This window comes from Haliotis rubra, unplaced genomic scaffold (assembly GCF_003918875.1).
Source record: "Haliotis rubra isolate DU_JTF1 unplaced genomic scaffold, ASM391887v1 Scf486, whole genome shotgun sequence".
In the NCBI taxonomy this organism is placed as follows: Eukaryota; Metazoa; Mollusca; class Gastropoda; order Lepetellida; family Haliotidae; genus Haliotis; species Haliotis rubra.
This window is the reverse complement of record NW_025767175.1, coordinates 136,140-164,036: the sequence shown is the minus strand read 5'-3', so window position 1 is coordinate 164,036 and position 27,897 is coordinate 136,140. Positions and strand designations below refer to the sequence as shown.

The window sequence follows — 27,897 nt, the reverse complement described above, 5'->3', positions numbered from 1 at the left end:
AGTGTTGCATCCTGTGCCCCTTTCTGTACTGACAAATCAGAAAAACAAAGGGTATTTTCATGATGACTTTATTCGATCAAACAGTATCTGGAATTCCATCACAAAAGGTACATTCTAAATTACCATTCTTGGGTAGAAATATAGAGATAAAGAACCATACCAAGATTTATGCTCCAACCAAAGAAAATAACGTTAACATTTTTTTAACTTGTGATCAAAACTGTAAACAAGTCATGCAAAACTTCAACTCTTAATAAGATGTCTCAAATCATAATAAGAAAAACATCCACAAAAGCTGATGTCAGTCAAAGGCAACCTCAAACATAGTTCTATATCATTGCCCTAGGATATTTTTCAACCAAGTCAATAAATAAGCATTGTTTTTGTCTCAAATCATGAAAAACATTCAAACAAAAAATCATATCAAGCGACAACTGGCAAGTCAACCTGATTGAAAATTCAGCCATGTTTATTGAAAAATGTCATCAAGATGTTTTTGCATGATTCTGAAGTGACATATTTACAGTTAATGTATATATACAATATTTACAATAAGTTAGGGGCATCATCACTGTAGTCATCTTACATGAATATTCTGTAACAGAGATTGCCAACACGATCTTTTTGGTTTGAGAAATTATCAGAAAAAAATGATTAAGGCTCTTTTCGCTGACAATGTTTGTCCTCAAACAGAAAAGTTATCGCAAGACACAGCAATCCATTATATATCAGGACTGATGGTCCTAATTTTGGAATTTTAAATATAAAATGAAGAAAATTCATGCTATGAACAATTATTTACACATAAATACCTCTCATTTTAAGAATTCCATGAAAAATGTATTACACTTGAACATCAGTTCAGGATGACAAAACAAAACTGCAAATATAAGATGCTGAATATGAAAAATGTCAAAGAACTGAAACACGATATATGGATATAGCATTCAGGTCAATACAAAAATACTTAGTTCACTTTATTGAAAGGTCGAAAAGGAAAGTAATCTGGCAGCAATAGCTTATTTGCTATTCCAAGTTCCAGTAGTTCCTGCATCAACCTGAACACATCTTGTAGATTTACAGTCTGTACAACATACACATTTCCAATTAAGACTTTCAACATTTTTTTTCTCTAATGGTTGCTCCATAGTTCTTTCAATTGTTCTCCCATTTCCATAGAAACACCAAAAAAATACTCAAAATAAAGGTGAGGGTTCATAATATACAATTAGATCCACATCTTGTACAAGAATCTTGTATTCAAGAAACAGGAATTTCACCAAAGATGCCAGTTTGTACATGATATACAACCTGGATCCACATCTTGTACAGGTTTCTTGTATTCAAGAAACAGGAATTTCAACAATGTTTGTACATTATATACAACTTGATTAGTATCTGCTTCAAGCATCAAGAATGTCTGATAATACATCTCCACAACTGTCTTTCACTCCCAGCACTAGCTGTGTAGGTGCCACAAATATACCTACAACACATTTTGTATAGCAGCAAGTCTCTGAATCTTGCAGTGTAGTTTTAACTGTCTTTATCCAGGCCGCTGCATGTTGCACTGTGATCTCCATCTGGTTTATCCCGTTCAGAGATCTAGTCTTCATCACTGTCCTCATCACCTTGACCTGAATAACGCGGGCTGGTTGGGGAGTACTTGGGTGTGGTTGGGGTGTATGTGGGGGAGGTTGGGGAGTACTTGGGGCTTGTTGGGGTGTATGTGGGTGATGTTGGGGAGTACCGAGGGCTGGTAAGAGAGTATGTTGGGGAGGTTGGGGTATATTTGGGACTAGTTGGGGAGTAGGTGGGAGAGGAGGGTGAGTACTGAGGTGAGCTGGGACTGTATTGTGGGGAGGAGGGGCTGTACTCGGGGGACTGGGGGCTGTACTGTGGGGAGGTTGGGGTATAGTTGGGGGACGAGGGGGAGTACTTGGGGCTGCTTGGGGAGTAGGAGGGGCTGGTTGGGCTGTATTTTGGGGATGTTGGAGAGTACTGTGGAGAGCTGGGGGAGTAAGATGGGCTGCTGGGGGAATAGGATGGACTGGTTGGAGTGTATTTGGGTGAGCTTGGGGAATAGCTTGGACTGCTGGGGCTGTAAGAAGGACTGGTCGGAGAGTAGCTTGGGGAGGTTGGGCTGTAGCTCGGACTTGTGGGCGAGTACGAGGGGCTTGTTGGGCTATAGGATGGGCTGGTTGGAGAGTAGGAAGGTGACTGAGGGCTGAAGTTAGGAGAGCTTGGAGAATACGAGGGGCTAGTTGGACTGTAGCTTGGGCTGGTTGGAGAGTACGAGGGGCTTGTGGGAGAGTAGGAGGGGCTGGTGGGGGAATAGGACGGGCTTGTAGGACTATAGGAGGGTGATGTGGGACTGTAGGAAGGAGAGGTCGGGCTGTAAGATGGGCTGGTAGGACTGTAGGATGGACTTGTAGGAGAGTAGGATGGTGATGTTGGACTGTAGCTGGGGCTTGTTGGAGAATAGGATGGGCTGGTTGGAGAGTAGGACGGCGATGTCGGACTGTAACTTGGACTTGTTGGAGAATATGACGGAGAAGTTGGACTGTATTTAGGCGAGGTTGGTGAATATCCAGGACTAGATGGCGAGTATGATGGACTTGTTGGCGAGTAGCCAGGACTCTGAGGAGTCATGGCTGGCGAGCTTGGCATGTAGGATGGAGATGCTGGCGAGTAGCTTGGTGACATGGCGCCACGAGGACTGGGAATGTAGGGACTGGCTGGCGAGCCCGGTGAACCTGGCTGAGGTGACCAGGCAGGGCTGTAGCCGGGGCTGAAGCCACTCTCACTAGCAGCTGACGGAGAGAAGCCCGCCTGTCCAGGTGTCATGCCGCTGCCAATACCAGGGGACCAGGCACTGGCGTAGGCGGGTGTGGCTCCCTGGTTCCAGGGTGTCATTTGTGGAGACATGCCGCTCACAGGGCTGCCAACACTGCCGAAGAACATACCAGTTCCTGCACCTGCAAGACAAATGAAATAATGACACGTCTGCCCAAACAGATGAATGAAAATACACTGAAGTAACAATAGGCAATACAGTGTACAGCCCGAAGTAATGTTTACTTGATCTTAAGTCTGAGGCAATTTACTGGTATGTGATGACACTGAGACTCACTACCTCAACCATTAAGTCGCCTTGTGTCACCAGCATGTATTGATAGAGAACCATTCCAACATTTGACTCCAATATTTGTTAGAGACTTTGGACATCAGTCTGAAGACTGATTCAAGTTCACATTACAGTGGACAAGTATTTGGACACAGTCCAGCATAATGAGTACATTCGTACCTGACATCATTCCTGATCCACCAGCTGTAGGGATTTCCATGCCGTATTTACATTTCTCTGCATCCAGGAGCAAGTCGAAACAGCCTGTGCCAATCTTGGCCAGCTGTCCCAGCATAATGTTTTCAGACACACCTTTCATCGGGTCATGCTCGCCGTGGGCTGCTGCCTCCATCAAAATGTCCACCTAATAACAAGAATTCACAGATTTTTTCATCTTTCACACAATACACATAAAACGTAATCATTTCATGATCAAATTAGTTGAGTTGCAATGTAGAAAGCAGAAAGTCACAAGAAACAAAAACTGATTCCATTCAAATATTCATCCACTGAAACATTTCTCAAGCAAATAGCCTGTCACAAGCAGAATTTTTAACTGGTCAATCATCTCATCTATCACAGAAAATTACATCTAAAATACGCTCACAAGTAAATGTTCCTTGCATCCACAAGAAGATAGTTCTGTTTGTTCATTATAACTGAATAAGGTAATTTTGTAATTCTTCATTACATAGTGACCATTCTGTTGATGATACACAACTAAATGTTTAATGTGTCTATTTTCTAGAACTTCCATCACTTAGGTTTATCAAAGCTTCCTACCGTTTCCTCGAAGGAGCATCTGGCCAGAGCACCTGTCTCCTGTCTGTTAATACCGTGACGTGTGATGGCCATCAAGTGACCCTTGGCTGTCATCACGTCACACAGAAGTGCCAAGTGACGGTAGTTGACATAGGAACCATCAAAAGAGATAACATGGTTCATCTCTTTCTCAATGGCTTTACGCACAGCCTCAATTCCCAAGGTCTGAAACAAAAGCATGTTCATAATTAACAGCAATCATAACCATCATCCATAAAGGGATGCTTGTCATAGCCCCAGCAGTTGAAGATTAGTTGAAGATTCCAACCAACACTCTCAGAGTCTGGCATCTAATCGCCAGCACTGTGTATTCAAACCTCAAGGAACAAGAACATCTTTAATATCCATGGAACTAATAGAAATATTCAAATATGGAAGATTTTTTCTGCTGACATTAATAAGGCCAAGTGGCTAAAATGATTTAGGTTCTGCAGCAAGGAACAAAAGTATTTGTAGGCCAAATTCCAATCAGAAATTTCTGCATTGACAATATAAGGGATCTACATTTAAGATATATCATCTGTGTATGTTTCAGTGTATGTTTAAGGAAAGTATTCCATCTTGTACTTACAGCAAACACCTCCACTATGTCATTAGTGTATGTCCTGATGGGGTCAATGTCTCGTTCACTCAACACCTTCATCAGGGCAGTACCATCCGTCTCCAGAATCCACTCAGCAGCAGCCTTGTATTCTCCTTCATCCGTGATGAAGATTCGCTTCTTGTCATCAGTGGTTGGCAAATGCATGTACACCTGAAGACAGATTGGAGACAGATGATGAGATGATGAGATACAGAAATCACTGAAATGTTGGACTCTGAGTGTGAATGGAGAGTGGGGTGTTACTGACCCCGACACTCCTCCAGAGGCCTAACAAATTATGTTCACTGGGAATCATGACGGAGGAAAAATTGTATGACAATCGAATCATTTAAATTGATACAATTCAGCATGCATATAAAATTGTTGTAAATTTCTGACAAATATTATGTGTTCATAAAGTGTAAAAATCAAACTTTAAGTTAAGCACTTGTTCTTGCCTAGGTTTTACACACTATAATTTGCTGATCATGACAAATGCATGCTGGAATATATTTATCTCTTGATGTAAAAGTAAAAAGGAGAGCTAAAGAAACACAACCCACCTTGGCAATAGCTTCAATGCCCTGGAGTGTCATGTCAGACAAGAGGTTGGCTTCAATACATCGGAGGAACACATCATCCTCCATCTTGTCTGCGATTTCCTCTTCCTGTAACACAGTAGAGAAGTCTACAGTACTAAAACTGCCTATGTTAAGACACTACCTGATAGGAGACACTACCTTATGGGCAGGAGTGCACTCTCAGAGAAAAAAATTAGAGTGATTCAGTTGATTCATCACAGAACATAGGAGTCAGATTATCATCATGGAGTGCACAGTAACAGGACATTTCTTCAAGGAGTGAGTGAGTGAGTGAGTTTAGTTTTACACCGCTTGTTGCAATTATCCAGCACTAGGCTACCCCACTGCCCCTTCTTCAAGGAATACACCCATTGTCTGGCTGGAGTATAAACATTTCACTGATAAGAAAATGGAAGGAAATATGTCTCAAACGTATAGAGCAACAGAAGGCTATAAAACATAGCTGTTTTCTCATACCTCATTTTTGCTTTCATCAGAGTTCATGATTCGGATTCTCAGAACAAGTTTTTCTGCATTGTCATCATTGAAGATGCAGTTGAGATCATCTCCAAAACCTGAAAATAGGAATTCAAATTATTGCTACTTTGCCTTAGATCAGGACATAGCATTGTTCATACCATCAAATCAGGAGAATTAAACAAGCCTAAAGATCAGTAATGTTTGACAATATGTTTATTGTTGCTCATGCTGCACAATGTATAGGGCCCGTAAGTAGGCCATGGCACTTTGCGAGATTTTAGAACTCCCGGATCAAACAACGTACACTTGGTACGGTCTAGTAAAGTCACATTTGGTGGTCACGCAATTTGGAACCAAAACTTGAATGAGCTTGTCACTGGAAATCTGGTAGCAGAAGTAAGCAGGGCCCGCATATCGCAAGTTTGCTGTGTGTAAAAGGGATCAGGGAACCAGCTTAGTGAAGGAAGTAGAGCCTCGAGACTTACAGGCCCCTATTTCAGTTGTATGGTGGCAGCTTGTAAATAGTCAAGTCTACACCAGATGATCCAGTCACTTGTCTGATGACCTAGAAGTGTCAGACATGATGCCAAACCTGACCCAACTACCCAGTCCAAATGTTCCCCTCTTCCTAGATCAGATTGAGTGGCTGTGATTCTAAGGTAACATTCCAGCCTGGACTCCCCCCCACTCTCTCAATCTTGCCACCTAAAGCAAGTCAACATACCTGCGGTGATTTTCTCCGAGATCTGTTCCATGGTGAGTTTCTTGTCTGTCATACGTTTCCTGTCCAACTCGATGCGGAGCAGCCAGGCTGAGATTCTGGACGCGTCGAAGTCAGGCATCTCATAATACACACTGACCCATTCCTGGTCCTCCACAATCACAGTGTTCATGGGGTCAGGGTCGTAGTAGATGGCTGTGTTTGCCGTCACCTTCCTCAACGTGGTGTGCTCGAGTCGACACAGTACATCCTGCAGAACAGCAAACAATCACTCAGTATGAACATGTCCTTCTGTGTCTCACACACAGGTTTACTTCCCCTTTACAATTCAAAAAAGTACTTTTCAAACACACCATTCCCTGGATTCATAAAGATGATTTAATGCCAGGTCCCCATCTTTTGGGATCATGACTTGAAAGGTTTTACATTACATCAATTTTAGCACATCACAGTAAATAGGCACTTTCAGATAAAAAATTAGAGTGATTGATAAATGTATCATCATTGCAAATATGAACAGAGCTTCATCACCAAGTGCCATCAAATTCTTGAACTAAACAAAAATCCACAGAAACAGAACATTGACAACAATATTACACACAACTCATATTGCATCACAAAATTTATCAGGGAATTTCCTCAAGTCCTATAAACTATTAATCAAAATAGTTTTAGTTTAATGAAACTTTCAGCTTCAGCTTGTGTTAATTTTCTGCCAAAAGTCACATCTATTGTGACATCCCTCCACAAAACATTTTATCATGACTTTTCGATTAGTCTCATCACGATTAGTCTCATCACTGACCTTGGCCTTCTCTGCATCCCTTGCTGCCTGGTCCAAAAGGTACACAGTCAGGGAGGGTGTCTTTGGCTTCTTGGAGATGTTGATGATTTCCTTCAGACGAGGTACACCCAGGGTTACGTTCTTGGCAGACACACCAGCATAATGGAAAGTGTTCAGTGTCATCTGTGTGGCAGGTTCTCCAAGAGACTGGGCAGCCAGGGCTCCCACCATCTCACCTGCATGGGCCTACAGATATCACACAAGAATATTAGCAAATGACACAACACTTCTGTTAGAAATTTTGCAGTGTTTGATTATGATTTGTAACTTCTGGAAAACACTACTGGTACTTACACAACCAGCATATGCTTCCATTAATTACACTTGAAAAGATGATTGAGAAAGGTTTGGTTTTTTTTTTTTTTTTGACTGTTCAACGCCTTACTCAGCAATATTCCAGCCACATGCCAGCGGTCTGTAAATAATCAAATCTGGACCAGACACTCCAGCATGACCATTGATTCATGCAATTGGGATACGATGACATGTCTCAACCAAGTCCCTGACCACCCAAATGCGCAAGTCACCTCTTACGACAAGCATTGGTTGCTGAAGCACAATTCTAACCTGGAACTTCGAGAGTATTACTCGGATGTAATTATGTCAAATAAACTTTCAAAGTGTAGACAAACAAACGGTAGGAAGCATTCTGTACTATACCTGAGCTTGTAAGAATTTTGTCTCAATTTCACCGATGATCCATTCAAATGCTTCTGCAGACAGTCTGAACCGTTGGCGACACGTTTTGCGCAAAGTGTGGCTCTCACTAAAATCTTCATGAGAATGGTGGCATTGGCATTAGCCTGGATACTGAGTCTGTCCTCTCCAGCCACCACGATCAGTCTACGGCACAGTTCTCGCACACCTGACAGAGGACAAGAAACAAACATTAGTTAGAAATGCTGCATGGTTAACACTTGGGAGGGTTATTGATACTAATGATATAAGTGTGAAAATGGATACATTGCAAATTACAAACATCTGTAAAATGATATAAAATTACTGGAGCAAATACTGATTGTCATTGTGTCTCCCCGTTTAGACAATGGATACTTTAGTGCCATTTTATACCCGGCCTTAAGAGATTTTATACAACAAATACTTCCACGCTTGAAGCATACACTTATTCAGTATGCTTATCTTCTCCACCTTTTAACAGGTGTAAATCTCTACAGATTCTACGGCATATCACCTCCATGTTTGCATGACAGTCATTCAGTAACATTACTCACCTTCCACAACTTTGATTGGGTGTAGATCTGCTGGTTTTCTTGTGTTGATCCGGAAGATTTTCTGAGCATTTGTGATCATTCTCATCAGATTGCATGGCAAAACAATCTTTCCATCCCCAGTTGGGAAAATCTGTCTGAGGGCGTTTCTGTCTTCTTTCAATTGCTCAAATTCCCGTTCCAGCTCAGAAATGACAGCTGGGTCACCAATCACATCTTTGATCACCTCCTCTGACAAACATCTTCTCAAATCCCTACAATTAAATTAATTTCTGTTATTATGAATGTCAGGGAGTTTAAAAAAAACCCAGGTTTCTTCTTAACATCACAAAGGAATATCTTTCTTGAACAGTAACTAATCATCTTTTCTGCAAGAATGGGCATCAATGTCTGCACATGATCTTACTTGTTTTCAAAGAAACATTTATTATGCAATTTTGACAAAATACAATATTTTATTCGAGTCAACAGCTTCAATTCACAAACCAAGCATACAGTCAGGAAAAGAAATCTCAAATTATGTGAAAATGCATAATACAGTGGAAGCTGTCAAAACCGGCAGCTGTCCAATCCGGCAAGTTGTCAACATCGGCATAAAATCTCAGTCCCGTCCATGGCTAGTACATTTATCATCATTTAAAAGCTCTGCAATCCAGCAGCTGTCAATTCGGGATATCGGCATGAAATGAGCCGCCCGAATATGGGTTTATACAGTAATCAGCGCAGTCTAAACGGGCGTGTTGCAAGGAGTCAGTAATCATGTGTTGAAACTACATGGTTGCTGACAAATTTAATCTTAGTTCAGTATGGGTGTACTTGTACATGTAATTAGTGACTTGAGAGAACCACCTTATACAACAATGTATTTGAGAGTGATAAAACTGGTTTAGTTCTAGTTGTAGGTTACCATGTCAGCTCTACATTCCGCACGCTGTCAGAACCGGATTATTTATTCAGTCCCGACATGTGCCGGTTTAGACAGCTTCCACTGTATAAACAGAATCCTGACTTAAGCATCCATCTAACATACCTTTCATTTGTTGGTTCAAACTTGAACTTCTTCTCGAAGGCTCTGTTTGATGGCTTGAGAGAAGGCATACTCTGGAACTCGACATGTGTGGCATCCAGACCATCCTCACCGTATCTCAACTGGACCAGCTGTTCTACCTGGTTACGGATTGTGCCATCATACTTGACCATTACACTCTCCATAGCCTTGATCAACCGACGCTGGATGTAACCTGAAGTGAACATGTACATGAGCCACTGTTCACGCGGAAAGTGAGTGAGTTTGGTTTTAGAGTTTTGAACAGTATTTCAGCTATATCGCTGTTTGTGTCTGAAATAAGGCAGGGTATGGACCTTAATCACTTTGATGAGATCAAACTAACAAAACTAATCAACGAAAATAAGTGATTCAAAAGCACACGATCCCTGGTCTCTCATTGCAAATCATGTCAAAGGGACACAACTCTGCAGTGATTTGAAGCAAACTATAAAATAGGTCACCAATTCCCCAAAGTAGTCAGGTACTTTTCTGTGTGTTGTTGTGTTGTCTTCAGTTTTGAAACTGCTGTATGATAATTAGCTTTCAACATGTCTACCTGAGAATTAATGGGAATGCACTCTCAGAGAAAAAAATTAGAGTGATTCAGTTGATTCACCACAGGATCTCTGATCAAGATTAGCATCACTGAGTGCACAAAATGTTATTTCCATATTGCATTCTATGATGTATGTCAGTTGTCTATACCATTTGTGTCAAGAACCTTACTACTGAACACAACTGCCTGATTACCCACCAGTTTCTGCAGTTTTCACAGCTGTATCAATGAGACCCTCTCTTCCACCCATGGCGTGGAAGAAAAACTCTGAAGGAGTCAAACCGGCAAGATAGGAGTTCTCAACAAAACCTCGAGACTCTGGGCCGTAATCATCCTTGATGAAGTGAGGCAGTGTCCGATGTTTGAAACCGAACGGAATACGTTTACCCTCAACGTTCTGCTGTCCCACACAGGCAATAACCTGATGACAAATGAAATAAGTTTAGCAAACAGAAGTATTATTGTGTTATATGTACATGTACATATAAATGAAAGTTAAATATAGTATGGAACAGTATATATAGAAAGTATAAAATATGTATTATAGGACATTAGCTTTCACAGCTAGTTTGTTGTTAAATGCAGCTCTCAGCTAGTTTCCAGCTATATGACAGTGGTCTGTACCAGTCAATCCAGTGACTGACATCATGAGCATCAATCTATGAAACTGCGATATGATGACATGCATCAACCAATTCCGTTCCCGTATGTTGCCTCTCATAACAAGCTTGAGTTACTGAGGGCCAAACCCAACCCGTAAAGGCCCAATATTGTTTTCTCTCCTCTTTGTTTTTACCCTGAACCAGGCAGATTGCAAACATCATTTTTCCAGCTATCATCAGATATATCACCATTTTGAGTAATGTGGTATGATAACCATGACAACAGGGATATTATTGTTCTCCATGAGTACCTGAGAGATATTGATTTTTGATCCTTTGGATCCAGCCACCACCATAGCCTTGAAGTTGTTGTACTCGGACAGAGACTTCTGAGCTTTACTTCCAGTCTTGTCACGAGCATCGTTCAGGATTCTGTTGACCTAAAGCATGACAGAAAATAAAAATGTATACTCTGATAACAAAACAGTAACAATACACCAAAATACACACCCTTTGTGACACATTATTTTCAGTCAGTGGATCACTGGGTTCTTCAATCTTCTCATTCTCAGTTCCATGAACACAATTATGAATACAACTCATGCAGCCTTGTGAAGGGGAAAAGGTACCTCTTAAAGTTTAAACATTAAACCCAAGGCAACATTCCAATTTGGGACTTCTTCTAGCATTAGCAGAAGACATGGAGCAAAATATCTGCCTCAGAAAAATGACATTAATCTTTGTATACATTTTTCATCAGCTCTCCCATACCTGATTCTCGAATGTCTGCCTGAGTGTGTTACCAGGTGATGGCTTCAACTCATCGTTGTGGGCTTTTTCAATGACCTCTATCACCTCTGTCTTGGCTTTTCGGATGGTCTCCTGAATTTCTATGTATGTCTCTGGATCAGCAATGGTGTCTCCAATACCAATGCTGTGACCCTCGATCAGCAGCCAGTTGTTCACACACGTCTGAATGTTACCATACAGTCTTCCTGCTGTGTCATAGCCCAGTTCCATGAATACAATATGCAGGAGAGCTCCAGAGGTGGCGCCAAGAGTCTTCTTACACAAGATTCCACAGATAAGTTCACCGTCTTCTATCAAGACCTAAGGAAGAAACCATTCCAATAAATGTGAATGCCAACAATGACATATTACGGAAATAAGGAATGAAAACATTCCTAAAATTATTTTTGGGGACAAAGGCCAGAAGACTCTACACATTAGGGCTGTGCAATATTACCGGTAAACCGGTACAGTATCTCGCGATCCGATCATCGCGATATGGTTCAGATTCTGCAATACTTGGGTCAGCCAGAGTTAGCTCCCTTTGCATTATCTGCCCTTGATTTCCAAGCAAAAAAAATGTGCTCTAAAAGTTCCAAATATACACATATTTCTGTTGGTTTCATGTAACATTTTACAAGTGGGAGTATCTTTATAATAGGCTCCAAAAGTGCCAAATATTCTACCAAATGCGTTACGTATTGTGGGTTTGAATGGTTTCATATGTGACATTTTGGAGGAATTAAGCACAGTGTATGATCCCATACAGTGCAAACCGAATATAGTGCGCTCTAGGCTCGTGCTTTGGTTCATAGATATGTCGTCTGAACAGGTATGCTCGATCAAAAACGTGTATTTAAAGACAAAGTACAGTATAACTTTACATGCAAATAGGCTGTGCTACAACATTAGATAACTTCGATATAACAGTTACAGTAATTATTAGCAAGATATTTGTATGTTAATGAAAACACAATTTTTTTCACCTCTTGCGCATCAGGTCAAATTCGACGAACTTGTGTGCTTTCGCTTTTACTCACATATACCATCATGTTAGCCCAAAGGGCTACCAGTATTCTATTCGTAATAGATTTTACAATGTATGTGTCAATTTTCATGTTTCAATGTTGTTTAGTTATGACAATATCAATGAATTCACTGGCAACAATGCAGCATCACTGTATTGGATTATAGCCGAAACTGTTTGTTTCTCTGTATGGAATACAGCACGTAACTGAATAACGTCCTGACAGAGCTTATTCAAAGGTGCGCTTTGATATATTTGGACACATTCAACGTATGTATTTATTGTACTGGTATGAGAGAACTTATTACGAAAACATATTTGGAATGTCTCCATTCACAAGTTACAGCTTTCAGAAATTTGTCATGTGCAAGAGTTTCTAAAGCTCTGAGTTGTCTCAACTGTCTAACGTGACCACTGCAAATCTTATTGACATCATGACCCAACGACTTGAACTACTCTTTTTTTTTTTGTTCGTCTGAACATTCCGTAACCTGTTCTAATTCATGAAATTCCAAACTGTTAAAAGTTCTTCACAATTTTTCCAAAATATGAGCTTCGTGTGATACTTAACATTTTCCGATGAGAGTCGGATGCTCCTAAACTCCACATAAATCAACATCCCCTAACTTTCCACCCGTACAGACATTGGTTTTCTGTCCATTAACACACATTTTGTAAGTGTTAACCTGTTTTGGGTCAGTTTTAGCAGTCCTGTCCTGCATTTGCAAGAAGGTACAAGTTGGTTGTCTTCAAAAGAACCTTTCATTCTGTCCAGAACAGTCTTATCAGGAACTGCGAAGTTTATTTTGGAATCATTGGGAAAATACACACCACTAGGGACTTTTCCCTACATGCAGGAATAACAATTGTCGACGAGGTCCGAGTGCTAGCTTCATGCGAGGAAAATGTTTTTGTATTCCTATATAGTTCCTCTGTTAACTCATTCATTGACAAGGCTTGCATCTGTCCAAACACACCCTCCTTCATATCACATGTAGACTTTTTCTTAAGGGGACTGAATACTTCAGTTTGAAATTTTGCGTTTGAAGAAAAAAAATTTAAGGTAAGATATTAGAATTAGTATTTTAATTCACTGGATGGGCCATTGAAATACAGTGGTCACTGGTAATGTTGAAAGAAAGTTGAAAGAATTTGTCCGAAAATCAGAATAATAGCAAACTGAAGTGTTCATTAGTCGACCTGTGTTGATTTAGAAGTGAGAGAAAATGATGCAAAATATAATTAGGAACTCCAATTATTTAGAAATGATAACATGAACTAACTAGAAACCGTACAGTGATTTTTTTTGAAAGCACTATCAACCAACTGTATTAGCAGCTATCAACTTGTACGGTGATGATGCATAGGTGGGTAACGTTTAACTCTTGTGTAAAGAAATGTACTCTATGTTAGGAATATTTCACACCATTTGAAAGCTTATTTATCACATATTTCATATGTTGTCAAATTATACCAAGAAACCATTGGCATACAGCCATGCACAATGAGGACTGGGAGCCTGAAAGTATGGTGTAACAGCAACGAAGAAGATAATGTCACACACACACACACACAGAGCTATTATGAATTTATGATGTACGCACTTGGGCAGAAACCCTCCATTCACTATATCACAATATACATTGCAATATCTCTTAAATTATTGCAATATATCGCAATATGAGAATCAGGGCAATATCCAGCTCTACTACTCATTAAAATATACAACAGAGATTCAGTATGACATTTTGCCTATGTTCAGACACTTTTACAACTGGGAACACCGTAAACCCGTGTTGTGGAATATAACATGAGACTTTGTCATGTGTAAGAGCCTCACTACTTGGCCACCTCAGTGTTCACGTGGATGTTGACTGTTCAGAGTTTAGTTGACCCAGTCAGTGAATACCTTGGTGTCTCCAGGAGATATCCACTTGTATGGTCCTTTGTCTTCATCATCTGGATGTGTGCTGTGAGTCCTCGTCACATTCACTCGACCAGGGATGACGATGGAGAAGATCTGCTTCCCCGTCCATAATGGCTTGGGTTTGAGGATGGCTGGAATCGGCAGTCTGCCATCCCACGTGGGCATGAACATCAACAGCTTCATCACATCACCCTGGATAAAACAAAATGACATTTCAAAGCACGGACATCACAAGTACTGCACAGAGTTGCCCTGCGACTTTCGCCAAAGATTATTTACTAAATAGAAGTTTAAATGTGTCATCTTATTTTATCCATTAACAGTTCAGAGTACGTGAAAGAAAAGATACTCACTCTGTCTAAAAAGACATCTCTCTTGGTCATCTTCCTGACAGCACACAGTGTGTCCTGCACAATACCCATAACAGGCCTGTTGGCCTGGGGGGTGATGATCATACGAGGGACAGCAGCCAGGTTATGAATCTCAGCCCGGGTTTCCAGTGACTGCGCCAAGTGAAGGTTCATCTCATCACCATCAAAATCAGCATTGTAGGGAGTGGTTACACTAAAACACAAAGTAATGGTGGCAATGTCAGTAAAATCAATCACTGACCATGTACCTGTAAGGGAGTGAAATGGAACTGACATTTTACAACCTCATGCCCTCAGAAAAAAAATTAGAGTGTCTAACGTATCCTTTCAGGAAATCAAGACGTTGAATGATAACATCACAGGGCAAGCTATAAACTCCAAACATTTAAGATGGTCGATGTTTTTGTGACAAAACAGTTTGTTTAAAACATAGTTCTTTTCTTGTGGTAGGCATTGACAAGTCGTGACTTCTCTTTTCTTAATGTTTAGGTTAGTGAGGTTCTAGAGATGTACCTAACATTTGACTTTATTCTTTGAAAAACATACCTGAGATTGAGACGGAAGGTTGACCATGGCAAGACCTTAACTCTGTGACACATCATACTCATCTTGTGGAGAGTGGGCTGTCGGTTGAAGATGACCACGTCGTCATCTTGCATGTGTCTCTCTACCTGCAACACAGCAATATTCACTTTGGGTAACTGGCAATAGCACACCAACACACCAACAATGTAATTACTTCAGTCAACCTCTTTAAGGCAGCTTAACTGTTGATTGTGTGGAGCCCTCAGAAAAAAATTAGAGTGTTTAACGTAACTATCAGATAGTCAAGACGTTAAGTGTTTTACATCATTGGGCATGGAAGTGAACAATGTTCAAATAGAATGAACCAACAGCTCTTGCTGCTTTTTATGTATGTTTTGAACTAATACTGGCATGTAATGACAAGTTACACAAAACATCAATTTTGTGAGTTAAGCATTGCATGGCTATTCAACACCATATGAATCATACTAGCAAGTGGTAGAGAGTACAAATCAACCAGGTTTACTATCTTCGACTTCACACAAACCTTGTAGCCAACTTGGAGATGCAGGTCTGATGACTTGGGATGAAACCGGAGATCAATCCTCTCTCCATTGTCTCGAATGATGTACTTGGCTCCAGGATACTGGTTGGCTCCACGACGTACCAGCTCCTGCATTCTGCAATGATCATGCAGTACTATGAGACAAAGCAGTGCTGGATGGGACAGAATAAAAACCGCATCTTTATACACATCCCATGACACGATATCCTTGATTTATGTCGTCATATCCCGTTAGATGAGATGAAATATTTGCAGTTATTAGATGGTGGTCTGTAAATAACTGAGTCTGGACCCGACAATTCTTTGGTCAGTGGTACTGGCACTAATGCACAATAATGGGACACAATGACATGAATGTCCACCCAATCCACTTCCTGCCTCTTATGACATGCATAGCTTGCTCGACACCTATATTCTAAAACAGAATTTCGATGTGATGTGATGATATATTATGTATTGCATTGTGACATGCGCGTTTCAACCCTCAGAAAAAAATTAGAGTGTTTAATTACTATCAGATAGTCAAGACGTTAAGTGCTTTACATCATCGGGCTTATAAATGTCACAATCAAACCAAGTCACCTTAAATACATGAAAGTTCCAAGTCTGTGCACACACTGTCAATGATCAGTACAACGTATTTTGATTATTATCAGTTTATTTTAACCACTTACCTGTCAATGTTGAATGGTGTGACAAGTTCTGGAAATGTAAGGTTCTGTGCAATGGTTCTGGGAACACCAACTTGGTCAACTCTTAGATTTGGATCTGGTGTGATGACAGTACGTGCAGAGAAGTCCACACGCTTTCCCATCAAGTTTCCTCGAACTCGTCCTTCCTTTCCCTTCAGTCTTTGTTTTACTGACTTCAGGGGACGGCCTGACTTTTGTACTGCCTGTAAAATTCAACAGATTTCTTATTGTTGATTTCAAACTTACATAACAGAGCAATTGTGTTCCAAATGACATCAGGTGACATCATAACCCTAACAAAGATACCATAGCAAGTGGATGTAGGGTATTTGTTCTGATAGAATGTACTGGCTAATGAAGGATGAAGTGTATGAGAAAATGCAGGTTTAGAAAATATATTTCTATCAGTCTCTGAAAATTAGCGTTGGGAATTGGTTAGAATCTCACAATTGATGATTGGTTCATTACAGAAGATCAATTATCGAAAATAATTGGTTAGCGTCATTTATCAAATTCTCCTGGTTATGTTTGTTAACGCACCAAAACTATAGAAAAAACATGTAGGTCTTTTGGGATTTATTTGCAAATTGCACAATATGCATTTACTAATGTCACATCTTTAAAGGATGACTGGTATGTTAGGAACATAAATTTCCTGGAGTCTTTAAGATAAATTCAATCATGACAAGGAACGAGCTTGTAGTGCTTATGAAATGAAAACATTGTTAATGCAAACAAGTGTTCCAAAACTGTTTGTGTTCGATTATGAGAAAACATGATCTCTACTGAAAATGCTATTGAATTGCCGTCTACCTTAAGTTTCACAGTGGAGTCCTCAAGGAAATGTCATTTTTCCTTCCTGAATCATGCTAGAATCAGACTAATGGATTATGTTCTTTGCTAAGCCTGTCAAGAGAGAGTTACATTACTTACCCTTGGCAAACCAGGCAGCTCGTTGTCTACCAGTGTGGCACAGTGGTACTGCAACATCTTTGTGTCTTCAGCTATGATGTGAGCTGCAGCTCCGTTCTGTTCATTCCGCCGAAGCTGGTTGTTGGCCTTCACTATGTCGGCCAACTTGTGAGTTAAATCATCCTTGAGACAAGAGAGATACATTATTGTACTGAAGGAGCTTACAGATTCAACATACTGATGATACTGAACAAATTTGCAAAAAACATGTCACTTATGTTCAAGTCAAGAAGTAGGGTAATCAGAAGACAACGGTGATAATTCTATTAGACTTCAGAATTTGACCTTCATTACACTGAAATACCAACCACACCTGAAATGGTCCTCACACATATACCTATGTGGGGAATCCAACTCGGGTCCATGGTGTGATGATCAAACGTATTAACCACAAGGCTACCCCACTGCCCCAACACATGGATAATGAACACTATACAAGCTTTATGGAAAACATCATTTACAAAATAATCCCTAAATTCAGAAATTGAAAAGGATAATGCAAACACGTCATAGTAAAATGACACTGAGCAGGTTTTGTTGACACACTAATTCCAATAATGCCCCATGCCCTGTGACACAAAGTTGTGTCCTATGTATTTTGCTGGTGACATTTGTCCAGAGGGTACAGAAATTCGAATTCACTAGAGTAAACTATGCATCCAGCCCTCAGAAAAAAATTAGAGTGTTTAACGTTACTGTCAGGTAGTCAAGACGTTAAGCATGTTACATCACTGGGCTTTTGCAAATCTATAATACCCGTAGCACGTACTGTACATGTTAGTTAGGGATGGACATGGACATCCACAAGCCCAAATTTTGATAACATACAGTAATACGCAAAACAATATGTGAAATTCTACTATCTCTTACGATAGCTTAAACATTATTAAAACTGGTTGACGTTGCAGGCTATCACTAATTTCTATCCCCCAAAATCAATCAGAAGTAACTGACACTTTCAAGTCAAGATACTCAAAACAACAAAAACAATTTTTTTTAATTCTTTTAGTCCCCATACAGCCTTTGAAATTTGGGGTACCTAGGATCACTGGGGTTTGCTCCAGTAGTACATAAATCTGGAGACCATCTCAGTTCCTAACATTCAACAGTAGGGTCATGACAAGAACCCCTGACTTTCCTGCTGAATTTCAAGCCTGAATTTAACCACAGACCCTACACAAATACTTCCAATGAAAGTAGCAACACACCTGATTCCTTGCCGAACCGAACATGACAACAGCTGGTCTCACAGCCAATGGTGGCACTGGATACACTGTCAGAATCATCCAATCAGGACGTGCAAATTTTGGGTCCATTCCCAGAATCAAACACTCTTCATCAGAAATTCCTTTGAAGATTTCAAGTACTCGTTCCGCGACAGAACAAGTTTCTTCTCTTGTGACTCCTCATTCACATTCTTCCATTCTGCAATCACCTCAAGACCAGTTCTCTTCAGTTTGGGTTGGTATCTGCCACACCCACCATGGCCCTGAAATCATTGGTTCATGAAATTGAGCAATATTCTGATTAGCAAAGATTTAAACCAGGTTACAAGTGATATTCTCTTACCACATAAACTGATTTTATTACCCATATGGGAAGGACACAGGGTAGTATTTTTCCTGTAAGTCCCTAGGGAGGTTACACCTTTTGGTGAATGCTGATTGGCAATTTCAGAAAAAAAAACCCAACTGATTCATTGGTTAAAAACAATATGCTGTGCTTGAGAATTACGTAATTGATATAACTCGGGACAGATAACCTGTCAATATCCGTCACTCATTAGTTATTGTCTAAGTCTTACCCCAACCTGGCGATACCATGATGTATCATTACCCTAGCCTGCTAACAATGTATCATTATCCTAGCCTGTTAACAATAGCATATACCTCATTCTGTTGTTGTATTGTTATCCTAGCCTGGTAACAATTATACATACCTTCTTTTCAGCTGTTGGATCTTCCTCCTCAGTCCGCTTGTCCATTTCATCTCCACCTTCACAAATTTTACGACTTTTGCACAAGTCATACACGTGAGCAAGTCGCTTGCGAGGATGGCCTTTAGATTTGTTGACAATATCTTTTATTTTGGGACCAGTCTGTCAAAGAACAGAACACAATGGTCTGATTAAAAATAATCATTAGTTATTTATCCGGTTCTCAAAATTTCACACAACCTGTAATGATTTGCACTTTTCAAATCAAGAGAAAATTGGGTTCCAATATTTGCTGAGTTCTGCAATAACTAAAACAGGATATATCTCTGACACTACCTCAGATAAGGTCCAACATTGTAACAACCTGTACCTTGACATCAGTTGGCACATAAGACAAGCATGCATTCTTACCGCCCATTCTCATCAGAATCGGAATAAAGACCACTTACTGAATCCACCAGCATCTTTGAACAGAAGAAACAGACACATCGCAACACTTTGATTGTCTTCACTAGAAATCCAACATGAAACACAGGCTTAGCCAGCTCAATGTGCCCAAAATGTCCTGGACATTCTGTCATGTTGCCCGCACAGGTCTGACATCGGGACATTCTGTCAATAACTCCTTGTCGTGGGTCCATCAGGCCGCCTATCTTTGGCCGACCACCTTCCTGGGTTTCGGAGTATTTGATGCCCCCCTCAGTCACAGACATTCGTTTCTGCACAAAAAAAGAAAAGGTATGGTTTCATACAGTGTGCAAAATAGCCACTGGCCCACTATCCAGTGGCTAGTACAAATCAAGGTGGGCCAGTAATCTCCAGTCACTGGCCTGACTGGCTAGTGAATTTTCATGGGGTCATTTTGTAAATATATCACTCTCTCCAACTTGTTAAGTTATAATACACTTTTAAATCATGCAAGATTATGGCCTGATAAAAATGTTCACCATATTAGCAGCTTAATGGTGAAACCTGTTATGCGGACAATATTTTATTCTCATCTTTTTGTACTCTTTTGCTTAGTTTCTACCGTCAAATTTTCGACTAGTGAATTATTTTGTGGGCTAGTAATTTTCAGGCATAGCTAGCATGACTGGCTAGCAAAGTTTGGCAACTAAGTCGCACACTGGCTTCATGGGCGGATCCAGGAATTTTGAAAGGAGGGGGTTCAGGGGGTTCAAACCCCAATTGGCTCAGCCAATGCAAAAAAGAAAATCTTCAATGTGATATTTTGCACTCCTGGCTCAACACGCAGACTGATAAGCATGTTTACTGTAGTGCAGCTAGGTACACTTAAAGTAACATATCATTTTTCAGTGTTTATATGCTTGTTGACTTTCCATCCAAAAACATGGACAATGGGCCAACATTAAACTTGCATCCTGAGTTTGTGTTATTATTTCTATTCTTATAAACACCTATGTGATGATAAGCTGTTATTATTTTCTATTCTTATAAACACCTATGTGATGATAAGCTGTTATTATTTTCTATTCTTATAAACACCTATGTGATAAGCTCTTATTATTTTCTATTCTTATAAACACCTATGTGATGATATACATTATGACTTTGTATCGTACTGGTTCATGCGTAATGTGCACTCTTTTAACAATAGCTGCTAGTGCGAAGCCAGAGTCTAGTAAAGTCATGTTTGGTGTAGTCAGCTCAGCTCGTGAAGGTTCACAAGATAACTGAAACATCTACTTAAATAAATGACTGTCATGTTAGGGGCAGTAGACACCAATTTTTTTTGTGCCCTGACAGCGTGGGTGGTTCCGTATGGTGACTAGGGCTACAACGATTTGGTTTGATTCATCAAAAATTGAATCTGACACCATATTTTCGATAACCGCTATCACTATTTCGATATTTGAATACCAATTTAAATTATTTCCGCACAGCCAGAACGAACACTTGACTCCCAACCTGAGCAGTTTCGAGCGCTGAAATAAGGCAAAACGTGATTGGTTGACGCCAAGCTAATTATCCAATATGAATTTTGTTAGTAGACATCGCCAAGCTGACGATGGATATCACGCTTATAAAGCCAACTCAGAGAGTTAAATGAAATCTGATGTTTTACTTGTATGAAGAAACGAATCGAAAATGATCGAATCGAGGGTCCAATATTGAAAATCGAACTGAATCTAGTCTGGGTGAATCGTTGCTGCCCTAATGTTGAGACCTACAGGCTATCCAGCAGGCAGAAATCCAATATCTATCTGAGAACTGATGTCATTAACAAACTATTCATAACATTCTGTCTTAAAGACCATATCTACCAGAGTTGTTTTTCCAAATTGAAGTTTATTTCAAATAAATATTGGTCATGGCTCTTAGACCTTGTAGGGCTTAACACTGGGACAACAGCTGAAGTTACTGTTGCTATTAGTAACAATATATAATGTGAAATTCAAGATCATTTCATTATACAAGCAAGAAGATAGCCTCTTTTCTGGTATATTTGTTTAAAAAAATTCAAAACCACAACTTCTACGTTTGTGTACAGAAACGTCAGACAAACATTTGGATGGAACTGAAGACCATAGGTTTCCGGATGTCACACCTTTTCAGACGGCAGTGCTTCCTTGGGCAGTAACAAGGTGTGGCGTGTCACAGATTTTGTAAAGTTTTGAATTATGGCTTAAGTATAGGATAAAGTAACCTTCCATAATTTAGCGAGATGTTTAACAATTGCTCATGCCCTGGTCGAGACAAATGGATGTTCTAGGTGTCAATAAACCTATAACGCAAGGATAAATTTAAGCAAATGTATCGCTACTGGCCGAGATTATTCCTTATGTAATAATACATTTCACACTCCAATTGTAAAGTTTACACATAGAAAAGAATGTTGTGGGATGAGCTTGATAAGCTGTAGCATATATCTTTGTATATTGTGGCTTTCAGACTTTCAAACAATTGTTGTAGGATTGTTAGGCCTGATCCCTTGAACAGCTGTAAAACATCTCGTTAATTTACTTATCTTATTAAACAGTAGCCATTCTCTGAGTAGGTACATTTTTTGTTTTATATTCCCCGTTACAGTGAGAGTAAACCCTGGCATCTGAAACGGTACAATATCTTAAGACATGCTCTGAAGATACCGAAAAAGCTGATTTGCATAAGCTTGTTTAGCCTAAAAATCTGGACTAATCAAGGTCTAAGAAGTAAGGCTGCAGTCAGTTGTTAAGCAAATGACAATAGAAAACTGAACTTGAATCACAGTATTTGAAAAAGTTGGGTCTTATAATCGATTTATTAAATATAAACAGATCGAAAGTGCTCTTTTTAAAAAAATAGTTTCACGAGCATGTAAACATGAAAATAATACTTCCTAACATTCGCGAGTCAATCTTCGACAAAAACATTTGAACACAAACGTACAATCTCATCTGGTCCCAATATTCCGAACTGGACCTTCTTCACCAGCATAACTGGGGCATTCGAGTCTCCCACAAACGCCATTGTGAAAATATGGCGCGTCGATGCGTTCCTGGATATATGAAGAAATCCTCGGTACTACAAGAAATAGACCAGTTGTTTCGACTAGCTATTTGATCAGTAAGGAGAACAGAAACATTTGTGTCCCCCTGTAACGTGTCGAGGGGAACGGAAGCCTTTAACTTCTAAGACTTTTCAGTCTCGTTTCCCCTCTCCTTGGTCCAATGTCGGACCGATGGCTTCCGAGCTTTCCTTCTGCGTATTTATACCTTTTGGTCAGCTACGGGTTCAACCTTTGCTTAACATGGGCTTCGTTGTGCAATCGTTCAATGTCGGTAATTTCCGTCAGTGCGATTTTAACCGAAGAGAAGGTGAAGGTCATTAGTGCGCCAAAATAGAAATGATGCGCAGCATGTTTACAATCATGAGACTATATTTAAGCTGGTTCCCGGCTCCCTTTGCGCGCGCTAAAGTTCGCGATATGCGAGACGGGGCCCAGCTTAGAGACTATTTTGCCTGGACCAGGCCAGATCTTGCGCTCCTCGTCGCACTTGAGCAGACGAGCAGAAACGAAGAAACAGGACATTAAACCTGTCTGGTTTAAGATTGCAATAATATATTTTTGTGTGCCAAAAGAGTGTGATCAAATCTTAACCACATCATACCACATATCCTCCGCGGCCATGCATTTGGCTGCCATCATGGTTCTTGCTCAACACGATCGGGGGAAACAAGATCGTAGAAATCCTAAATTAAAAATCGCCCGTTCCCCCGACCCAAGTTACGTTTGTCACATATGGCTACAAGACAAGTACTTTTGACTCCACGCAACTCTAAGCTAAAGTTCGTGTTCACCAGAGCATAACAGTAATAAATACACATTTCAATTGTGCTCTTCTAAGTTATGCATCGATTAGTATTTCGTGGAACTTGACTGCGTGACATATTTTCACAATGTCAACGGGAGACTCGAATGCGCCACTTATGCTGGTGAAGAAACTCCAGTTCGGGATATTAGGACCAGATGAGATTGTATGTTTGTGTTCAATTGATTCATTGATTTTACACATTGATTAGTCATAGTGAATTTCCGAAAGTCTAAGCTACACTTACCCAAAGTAAATTATGATAATGTGAAATACACAAGGCTTGTCAACAATATTACCTTCCAAAAATAAGGCTGTGAATCTGTTTAGATGTTTATTGTACAATAATTCGAGTACAACACTGCACTTTTCCAAGTTCAGTCAGTATTCTACTGTAATTTCATTGAAGTTGACAAGAGCTTCTTTAAGAGGCATTTTAGAAGTTGTATAGGTGAAGGAAAACCAAGTTCTATGGATAGTCAACTTCTTTATTGCAATGAGTGCGACATATCCTTGTAGGTACTAACCCCGTTTTCCAGTCTAAGTAAACTTAGACTCAGTATTATTCGTTACACTGCTATACTGATAGCAGTGTAACGAATAATACTGAGCCTAAGTTTACTTAGACTGCCCCGTTATCAAGCTTGCAAGTGATACAAAAAGTTGTAACAAGGAGAATATATACATAGCTGCATAGTGGGTAGTGTTGGGAACTGATTAAAATCTTATAATTGATGATTGGTTCATTATAACAGATCAATCATCGAAAAAATTGGTTAGCATCATTATTCAGATTTTCCTATTCAGGTAGTTATTGCAGATATGTATAACATGATGCAACTTGCTACTTTAAAGTGATGACTAATATACCATGAACATAAACTTCCTGGAGTCTTCAAGAAATAGTCATTACTTTTCAGTTAGTGAAGTGAGTATTTTAACAATTAAACACGTTTTCAGGCCCTGACAACTTTGAAGATATGTTCCATCGTCAAGTGTTTCAAAGACTAAACCAGTAGTTCCAAAATCGTTTGTGTTCGATTATGAGAAAATGTGATCGCTTGCTTGGTCATTTAGTCACTGCGACCAATCTTCGATTATTTCAATTAATCGGAACCCCACTAATAGTGAGTATATACAATTGACAAGGTTGATATACACTGGATGCTAATTTGTGTTCGACAGTTCCACTGGCCTTCATTAGATATTCAATCATGTCTTGTTAACAACTGCAATTGATCATTTTGTTTTAGAGACTGTACAAGTGGGCAGATATACACAGGTCTTATGATAGTCTTATGATTTCCCTTGTTCCCACATTCTATTGCACAAGTTCTTTCCTATATTACCTAGAATAGCTGCAAAATTGCTGATGCAGCGTTAAATGATATATAATCTCTCACTCACACTTTATCTACATGTTTGGCTTGAATGTACATAATTGCTTTGTCATTTTAATACCCAATTGTTTATCTTACAATATATATTGACTCGGACATATCCACTGATAATTTGACATAGATATCCAATGATTTACATGTAGCTTATTTAAACTGGAAAGCTTTTAAAATATGTACCAGCTCTACCTCTCAATTTCAGTTTTAATAAGTGGGTCATTCTCAAAATTTGCCCAACTTTTGGTCAGTAACACATTGCTCTGAAAATATTGTTTCAAATTTTTTTCAAAAATCATATTATGAAAGAAAAATGTATTTTGTTCCTCATAATGATGTAAAATAGTGTACCTGTTTGTTATTTTTGGGACAAAATTGGGTTTTTATCATCATTTTGAAAGAAAAACCACTGTCAGTGGACAGCGACATTACTTTGCAGCACCATAAAGTTTAAATTCCAGGGTATTTATACATATTTTTTAAAGATTTATAATGAAACACCAATATTAAAAACACATTCCTGCATGAAATATTGAAAACAAAATGAAAATCACATAACTACAATGAAAACAATGACTGTCCAAAATGTCACAGTCAGTGGTGTAACGAATATAAACATGTGACATTAATAATTATCTCGTTTGAGTAAAAAATATGAAACACTAAATGGTCCCTTTGCTGATGACTTTCTTCTCGTGGCAGAAGTTTTGTGGAGGCCAAATTTTATTTTGATGTTGAAGTTTGATGCAGTTGGTGAGTCTACTTCATATCATAACTTTTATCGCGTCAGTGGTGTAACGCTGATTTCTTATTCATGTGTTCTTTTCATAACAATGTTTATCTAAAGTACATCAAAGTTGCTAAAACATCAACATTTATGCCAGGTGGTCTGTGATTAGGAAGCATTAATTGTTATAAAGTTCATAAAAGTGGGAATAGGTCAGTGGTGTAACTGTCAGTGGTATAACATTGGAAAATGTTACCACTGACAATTTCTGTTACACCACTGACAAAATGTTCATTTAAGTCACTTGTTCACAAAACTCAACTGCTTTGCATTGTATTTATCCAGTATATTTTATTACCATTAACTCATGTAAAGTCTGTGAAGGTAATTTGTTCTGGTATATTAGTATATAAAGTTCAGAAAAATCAGTGGTGTAACAAAAATGTCATTGGTGTAACAGTATTACTACAATATGTTCATTTTATTGTTTTTAATATTATTTTGAAAAACCTTTTTAAAATCTGAGTGTTCAAAAGTTGCTATTGAGCTGTTTAATTATATTAATGATCAATTAAAGGCAATTAATTTGAATTTATCGTTGAAGTTAATTCAATAAAAATCAGTGGTGTAACAAAAAATGTCATTGGTTTAACAATATTACTACTATTTGTTCAGTTTATTGATTTTGTATATTATTTTTTAAAAACCTTTTAAAATCTGAGTGTTCAGAATTTGCTGTTGAGCTGTTTAAATCTGTTAATTATCAATTAAAGGCAAGTAATTTGGATTTATATTTAGAGTGAGGTAAAGAAAAATCAGTGGTGTAACACAAAATGTCATTGGTGTCACAGTACTCTTTGAATTTGTACATTTTAATCTTAACTGTTGATATCATTTGTTTTCCAACGCCACATGTTGGAAAGCCGTTCTCAAATGATGATTATTAAGTAATCCAAAGCATCATATGGCTGTTGATTTGGTTTACTGTTCCAGTAAGTTGCAGAAAGTTCAGTGGTGTAACAGGCAGGATATCAAAATATATCAGTGGTGTAACATGCATATTTGCTAACATTTAATTATTTCAAAAGAATAATTTAACAGTTAGACTGATATTTTATGATAACTTAAAACAGCTTTAATAGCACTGTATACATAAAACATGATCAGTCTTAAGTATACAAGTTATTTCAGAAAAAAATATCATATGTTACCATTACATTCTTCTCACACCAAGCCCTTTTTGCCAAATTTACAATTAAATATGTGAGAATAATGAAACGATTTAATTTATACTTGAAAATAGAAAAAGTTTGTAAATAATGACAAATGTGAAAAATTCCTTATCTGACATCAAAGTTTGAAAAAAGAATACTTTTATGCTTGTTACACCACTGACGGGTTTTTTCAGTGGATACTTTAAAAAAGTTTATTTTAAAAATATTTTATTACTTTCCTGTGTGCAAATTATCATGACCGCATTCTTTAAGGTGTTGACCATTCATAACAATTATGAGATAATTCAGTATGATGCTTTGTATTTTCATATTTTTCATAGCACGAATTTGGCCTTTTTTTGAGAATGACCCAAGTAATTTTCTGGTATTTTTTCAAGTATACAAAAACAAATATAAAAAATATTGAACTGATCCATATCCAACTGATCAACAGTCCATCGCACGCAGTCAGTTGAAAATGTAGTCAAAATGGTGATGAAATGTTATAATATAGAGCTCCAGTGAATACACAATGTCAGGTCAGTTTTACACAGCTGGTAAGTAATAGGTATAAATGTTCAGCAGACATTTTGGAAGCACTCCACGTAGTGGTGGTCCGATTAATTGAAATAATCGAAGATTGGTTGCAGTGGCCAAACGACCAAGCAATCGATCACATTTTCTCATAATCGAACACAAACAATTTTGGAACCGCTGTAATAGAGTTTGAAATACTTGCTGATGGAACATATCTAGGATGTTGTCAGGGCCTGAAAACGTGTTTATTTCTAAGAAAACTCACTTCACTTTCTGAAAAGTCATGACTGAATATTTCTTGAAGAATCTGGGAAG

The 27,897-nt window shown here is 38.9% G+C and overlaps 1 protein-coding gene across 1 annotated transcript; it reads right to left on the bottom strand.

Moving 5' to 3' along the window:
- Positions 1-52: 52 nt before the first annotated feature.
- Positions 53-23,109, bottom strand: LOC124291224 (DNA-directed RNA polymerase II subunit RPB1-like). Its single transcript, XM_046728167.1, is given in 26 exon segments — positions 53-2,978; positions 3,308-3,491; positions 3,911-4,114; positions 4,521-4,703; positions 5,096-5,200; positions 5,591-5,688; positions 6,318-6,564; positions 7,120-7,344; positions 7,819-7,892; positions 7,895-8,023; positions 8,391-8,641; positions 9,418-9,628; positions 10,190-10,412; positions 10,905-11,033; positions 11,365-11,703; positions 14,319-14,528; positions 14,690-14,900; positions 15,254-15,378; positions 15,780-15,912; positions 16,472-16,692; positions 17,423-17,584; positions 18,670-18,836; positions 18,839-18,950; positions 19,401-19,559; positions 19,847-20,116; positions 22,788-23,109. Coding segments are annotated over 26 exon segments (5,826 nt in total). The 5' UTR covers positions 22,869-23,109; the 3' UTR covers positions 53-1,605.
- Between the last annotated feature and the right edge of the window lie 4,788 nt (positions 23,110-27,897).